This window comes from Vollenhovia emeryi, unplaced genomic scaffold, assembly GCF_000949405.1.
Source record: "Vollenhovia emeryi isolate VEMERY1.0 unplaced genomic scaffold, V.emery_V1.0 DF939764.1, whole genome shotgun sequence".
NCBI lineage: Eukaryota > Metazoa > Arthropoda > Insecta > Hymenoptera > Formicidae > Vollenhovia > Vollenhovia emeryi.
The window spans coordinates 1-6,930 of NW_011966602.1; the positions used below are offsets into that span (position 1 = coordinate 1).

The window sequence follows — 6,930 nt, forward strand, 5'->3', positions numbered from 1 at the left end:
TATAACAATGGAAGCAATGTGCAAATTTCTAATTAGAAAAAAAGTAAGTGTGCAAATTTTTTCAAATGGCCCCAAATTGAAGAGTAAAGTCTATGCCAACAAGCCTATCACCATCCAGCAACTCAAAGACGAAATTTCACGCCACATTGAAGAGATTCAGGAGCAGTTGTGTCGAGATGTGATAGCAAATTTCGATAAGCGGATTAACGTGTGCCGCCGGAGCCGTGGCGAACATTTGGCGGACATTATCTTCCATACTTAATTGTAATGGCCTACCAAACATGTTCTATTAAAGAAATTTTCATTTTTATACACCACCGATTTTTAATTCACGTTTAACATCATTCCTTCTTATTGAAACACCCTTTATTAAATGTGTCTCACAAATAAAGAATAATAATATGATCAATATGTTGGTATTATAAATCTGTATTGTGTGTACAAAACAATAAATGATCTATAAAAAGTATATAATATTTCTTCTTTCAATATACGAGTAGATACCTAATTAGAATAGATAGTAATAAAATAAGGTACGGTGAATAAATAAAAAAAAAGGGGGATAAAGTCGATTATGGTACATATTTATTTGTATTCATTAACATTTTCTTAGAATAGATATACATATACATATATGTATATTAGTAATAAGGGTATAGTCAGGTATGTGTTTGTTTTTTCATTGTGTTCAGAATAGGAATCCTCGTTATAGTCATCGATGTTGTTGCTGTTGTTTATTCGCGTGAGTCGATATAGGAGATCGCGCAATTGTTTAAACAGTTCGTCTCGCGGGCAAACAACGTTAACGATTCGTAGATCGAATGTACCTGCCGTTAGTACAGTTTTCGTAAACTCGTTGAATTTGTAAAATTGTCGTCGAGTTGTGAAATACAGATTACCGTCGAGGTATCTGAAGACTGACGTCACTCCGTTTGGTATGCCAGGAAAAGTCGACTCAATGGTGTGAAACCTGCTAATGCTATCGGAGCAGTCGTCTATCTCACCGACGATATATCTATTGTATATTACGTAAGACTTTCCTTTGTTAGTGTTCACGGCAGCGTCTATTTTCGCATCCATAGGAATTCCAAAGTCTTTGAGAGTTCTCGGCCAAGTTGGTACTAGCGTGAAGTCTGGGTAGTTCAGTTTATAGATTCTATCGTCAACGAATAGAATCAAGTGATCGGATGGAGTTTGATACGAGGCTGAAATGCGCGTGAAGTTTGAATGAATGAAGGACATGTAGTGTGAAAGCAGCAAAGGTTCTCTGTAGGTCTTTCCATCTATGTCATCACCCATATGTGTTTTCCGTACGCTACGTACATTCGTTGTTCCAACAGTAATATCATATCAACACGTTTCAAGGCGCACAGATCCGGTGGAACGCTCGGTGTTGGCTGCGGTGGTGGTGGTGGTGGCGGTCTGGGAGTCGTTTTCGGTAACACGTCGGTATCCGTAGCGCCGTATAGATTTTGTATGTTTATAATGCCCTCGGTGTTTAGTGTGACAGGAAAAGTACTGTCAGGTATGAATGAATACATTATCGACGTAGTGTCGTGACTATGATCTAGCCCTAACGAATGACCGATTTCATGAGTCAACAGGTACAGCAAATTACAATATATTTGTTCTGTGGACCCATATCTAGATATATATGCCACTGTTCCATCCTGTCGACGTGAACCTCCGACGTGAAATTCGACGCTCCATTGGGATAGAACGCGTGAGCCAACGTGCCGCCGGGACCGTCCAAAACGCTCGAGCACAATTCACCGTTTCGACGATCGAGGAACATATGATGGCCGTCGCGCAACGATATCAGAATATTTGGGTTTTCAACAGCACGTTCAAATGTTAGCGACGAATGTTTCTGCCACAAATCGAACGCTGCCTGAGTTGTATCCAAGAGCGCTCTGTTGGTCAAGTGAAAATTCCACGTTAAGTGTCGTTTCGACCACTTAGGTATAACTTTGCTCTCTCCGAAATTCAATATGTCACGTAGACCGCATCGCGGTTTACTCATCAGGCTTAGAGTTGCGTTGTCCACTTTACCAGTACCAGGTAATCTGTAGTATTCTTGAAAGAGGTTGATAGCGTGTCGAAGAACCAACTGATCTTCACTAGTGGCAAACGTATCCATCTTTTCGTTCAAAAAACCGTATTTCTGCAGATACTGTATCGCCACTTCATTGTTTTCGTTGATGACTTTACACTCAGCGACAATATACACACATATAAGCATCGTAGCTACTGTACAGGTAACTATGATGCGTGCGAACATTGGTTTCATTGTGAAGAACCGGTGCAAACTCGAATGATGAAATGCACATGCCTCGCGGTGCAAACTCGAATAATGAAATGCGCATCTCGAGATGCCCTTTTATTAGGTTAGGGTTGGGTTAGTAGTAGGGTTAGTGGGCGTTGGTCTATGACGATGAAAGTGTTACAAAAATAACAATTTGAAGGGTATGATCCATATGTTTCGCAATATCCTTTCGAGTAGACGTTGACGTTGTATATATATCCGTTCGATGAGACTATGGCGATAAAGGGGTGCATATCGCAGGAAATTCTTCAATTTTTTCAAAGATTAAAAATAATACTTTAATTTTATGAGATCGAAGAGGATATGAATAAAGAAAGGATAAAAAATGATTTTGAACAAATATATACGAGTATATTTTTCGTGATATGTACATTACATTTTATAGCACATTTGTACTAAACAAAGAGCAGTATGCTGCAGAGAATGCATCGAGTTTAATTTCTTCTTATAATCTCTGATTCAAAGTTCATTCTTACGCGGTCTCGCGCTTTGAGACTATCCTCCTTGTCACGTCTATTAAGCTGGCACAGCTACTTCAGCAAAATCAAATACGACCTATATGATAATTAATTGCTATTTAATTGCTAATTAATTGCTCTATTATTGATTTTTGCTCCAGCCGATTTGTTAGAAACAATGGCTGTGCTAGCTTAAGACAAGAGGACGGGTAGGAGGAGATGGGAGCGGAGAGGTATCTGCGCCCTGAAGCCCCACATCTCCGAACAGGAGGCCACCTTCCTACTATATAAATATTCGGAGGTTGGACCCGGGCCGGGGGACGGTATCCTCAGATTTTAACGGAGGACCACCCCCTGGCAAAAATGGCGTGGCTGGACGGTGAAAGGGTACGACCCTGGGTGGACGGTTCTCCTGGGAACATCACGGCGAGTGTTGCCCACGCACCTACCGCGCCGGGAGGACTCGCTCTCCCACTCGCCTGGGGAGGGACCCCTCATGCCCTCGATGTCTGGCCGGGGAGGCCGGCGCGGGGGCGGGGAGTCTGCTCAGTGGTACGACCCGACCGCCAATACTGGCGTCCGCCTAGTGAGAGTCCACCTTATCTCACTATAATATAACAGAACGGAGGATGGCTTTCATAAGGAGGCGATGTAGGTCGTAAAGTGATTTTGGTCACTGGGTTGCTGGGCGAGCAGCGACGATCAAGAGGGGGCTGCTGCGGCGGCCAATTTTGAGGGTGGCATCCCCGGCATTCTGCCGGGGTATACACTATCGATCTCTCCTGAGATGCAGACTCGCAGAAGGGCCACCGGGCCCATGTGCCAACCCCACCTCCTCGTGGTGTGAGTCGGTAACACAGGATTACCCCTCCTGTGGCTGACGGGGCTCTGGCTTCGCGCAGGGTGCACACACCGGTGTGTATACCTGGATACCTAGACGGGAAGGATCAGGTCCCGCCGCTTGGTGCTGCGGTCACGGCCGAAGAATGAGGTGGACAATAGTCGTAATTCCTCCTTAGTAGGTCGGGGGCAGGAATGTCCTTAAGCCGTGGCCCTCGCCTGCGGGGACTGAGAGATCCCTGAAGGTATCTCGCGGGCGCTAGCGCGCCAACCCGAGGGAAGTCTTTCCCCTCGGTAGGCGGACCGGAGGAGGAGGGATCCTTAGCGCCATCGCTCTGGGTCCTGAATCTGAAGGAAGGAAGCCCGAGGCAGGCCCACGAGGCGGGTCGCGGGGTGAACAGTGTCACCCGCCTAGGGTGGCACCGAATCGGAACCCGGAGCTGCTGGCGGTTCGCTGGTTGGTCACGGCCATCACGCGATACCTCTGGGTCTGCCCTCACGGGAGCGCGGTGGCTGGGGGGAGGTCGGCCCTGGCAGTTGGTTATGAACCTCTGGCGCGCCGTGTCTCCCGAATAGGGACTTAGTTTCTCCCTGTACGGGGAATCGGGTAGCGACTCTCCTGGCGCATAACGACAGGCGGGCCAACCGGAGGTATGCCTTCCTCCGTAAAACTCGGAGGCACAGCTCGCGACGGGTAGGTAGGCGGGTAGGATGGGGCGCTGGGCAAAGGGACCAAGTCCTGGAACCCCCGCCTCCAAACAGGCTGCTGTCTCGCCTGTATAAGAAGCGGAGGCAGCGCGCGAATTCCGGGAGGGGCGATGCATGACTGGGGGCAATAGGTCTGATGTCATGCGATCGTCAAACAGGGGTCTGCCTTCTCCCTCGTATAAAAACTCGGAGGCAGGGAAACGGGTAGGATACAGGGGTCACCCTCCCCCTCGTATAAAAACTCGGAGGATGCCGCGATAGTTAGATCGAACTAGGTAGGGCGCGAATGCGGGAGCCACCTTCACCCTGAAAATCGGAAGGACGGGTAGGAATACAGGGGTCCGCCTTTTCCCTCGTATAAAAACTCGGAGGCGGGGACACGGGTAGGGGAGGTGGATCGGCGCTGGGCGCGAGGTCAAGATGCCACATACTTACCAACAGGAGTCTGTCTTGCTCCTCGTATAAAAACTCGCAGACAGGGACACGGGTAGGGGTGGTGGATCGGCGACCGGTTCTCACTGGAGCGCCACACATCACCAACAGGGGCTGTCACCCCCTGGTGCAAAAACCGGTGGCCGGACTGACGGGTAGGAGGGGATGGGGGCGGAGGGGCATCTGCGCCCTGAAGCCCCACATCTCCGAACAGGAGGCCACCTTCCTCCTGTATAAATATTTGGAGGCTGGACCCGGGCCGGGGGTATCCTCAGGTTTTAACGGAGGACCACACCCTGGCATAAATGGCGTGGCTGGACGGTGGAAGGGTACGACCCTGGGTAGACGGTTTTCCTGGGAACATCACGGCGGGTGTTGCCCACGCACCTGCCGCGCCGGGAGGACTCGCTCTGCCACTCGCCTGGGGAGGGAACCCTCATGCCCTCGATGCCTGGCCGGGGGGGGCCGGCGCGGGGGCGGGGAGTCTGCTCAGTGGTACGACCCGACCGCCAACACTGGCGTCCGCCTAGTGAGAGTCCACCTCATCTCACTATAATATAACAGAACGGAGGATGGCTTTTATAAGGAGGCGATGTAGGTCGCCAAGTGACTATGGTCACTGGGTTGCTGGGCGAGCAGCGACGTTCAAGAGGGGGCTGCCGCGGCGGCCAATTTTGTGGGTGGAATCCCCGGCATTCTGCCGGGGTATACACTATCGATCTCTCCTGAGATGCACCCCCCCGTGTGGGCCACCTTGTCGTGGTGGGGGGGCTTAAGGCGGGCGTCCGGCTGGGAACCGTTGTGTGCCGCTTTTAGGCTCCGGCGGTTCCATGGGCTGGGCGTCCGCCGACTAAGGGCCCACTTGGCCAGTGTATGGCCTGGCCGAACATCGGCCGAGCAGGATGGGGAAGCGATGTTCCATGGACATTCTGTCCGGAAGGGCATCGTGGACCCATACTTTTGAGCGGAAGGCCTCGTTGTGCCTTTGGGTTGGAAAAGGTGTTAAATCACCAGGGCGTACCGTGTACGCATGGGTAGGCACAACGAGGCGTAGCCCCGGGGCCGCCGGAACTTATTTCCGGGTCGGGGCTAGGGGTCGAGAGGACGTGTCGTCGGGGCCGCTCGGACGTATTCCGAGGCGGGGCTCGGCGGCGCGGAGCCCTCCGGAGCCGCTGGGACGTTTTCCAGGTCGGGGTCCGGAGGGTCGCTGGCGGGGGACTGTCGTGGTCCTGGGCAGTGTCCCGGACCCGGCAGTCTGCTCGGACGAGGGGGACAGGGGAGCCGCTCGGACTTATTCCGAGGCGGGGTCTCACTGTCCCCCGTTGCCGGGGGGCCCGCGCGATAGCCCACGTGTCCTAGCGCGGACCACCCCCCCGGCGGTAGACGCCATCACGCTGGTCGCCGCGGCGGGTCGGGGTGAAAGGGGGTCGGGCTTCCCCAGACACTTCCGTCCGTCCGCGCGGCCCCACGCTTTGGGCACGCGCGAGGTGTCCGCGAGGTCGGGAGAGGAGGCGGGCGGCTCTACGCAAGAGCCCCAACCGCAGCGCCAACCCAGAGGGGCGCCAGAAGAGAGGACCTCACCTCCATCAGAGGCCATGGAGGTAGAGGCCCTATCGGACGGGGGGATAATAAGGCCGAGTAATGCCTCGCTCTCCCCCCCGTCCGAATCTAAACGGATTTGGCCTCATACAGGCCAACGTGAACCACTCTCCACATGCTCAGGATCTGCTCCAGCAGAGCGTGGTGGAGAGGAGTTTCACGTTGGCGATCGTGGCCGAGCCCCACCGCCCCCCGAGAGACAGCCTATATTGGGCTGTTGATAACGGGCAGGCGGGGGGGACTCGATTGCGATCCGATGGCGGTCGGTGCCGGGAGAGCCCGGCACGACCCCCATCGAGAGTGGGGAACGGCACGTTGCCGTTCAATGGGGGCCCATCGCGGTCGTTCGGGTCTATTTAAGGCCCACCAGACGCCCTGATCTGTTTGAGGGCTGGCTGTCGGACGTGGGACGGACGTTAACACGTCTGGGTCCGAAGCCGGTCCTCGTAGCCGGGGACTTCAACGCGTGGCACACGAGTTGGGGTTCCCGGCGTGATAACGAGAAGGGCAGGGCTCTGGCGAGTTGGGCGGCGGCGCACGGCCTGGTCCTCGTGAATGAGGGCCGGA

At 52.9% G+C, this 6,930-nt stretch overlaps 2 protein-coding genes across 2 annotated transcripts; one reads left to right on the plus strand and one right to left on the minus strand.

The window, feature by feature from the left end:
• Positions 1 to 827: 827 nt before the first annotated feature.
• LOC105556811 (stromelysin-2-like) lies at positions 828 to 2,290 on the minus strand (the record flags this gene model as incomplete). The annotated part of the gene is made up of 3 exons (XM_012003923.1): positions 1,639 to 2,290; positions 1,324 to 1,573; positions 828 to 1,156 (listed from the first exon to the last, which is right to left on the minus strand). Coding segments are annotated over exons 1-3 (1,231 nt in total), but the record flags the coding sequence as incomplete, so codon positions are not given.
• Positions 2,291 to 5,666: 3,376 nt separating this feature from the next.
• LOC105556812 (basic salivary proline-rich protein 4-like) lies at positions 5,667 to 6,584 on the plus strand. The gene has a single exon (XM_012003924.1). The coding sequence runs from the start codon at positions 5,667 to 5,669 to the stop codon at positions 6,582 to 6,584; it is 918 nt and encodes a 305-aa protein (XP_011859314.1).
• Positions 6,585 to 6,930: the final 346 nt, after the last annotated feature.

Bases quoted from the DNA above. Each gene is read 5' to 3' on its own strand.
- LOC105556812 (XM_012003924.1), top strand. From the start codon at position 5,667: ATGGGGAAGCGATGTTCCATGGACATTCTGTCCGGAAGGGCATCGTGG.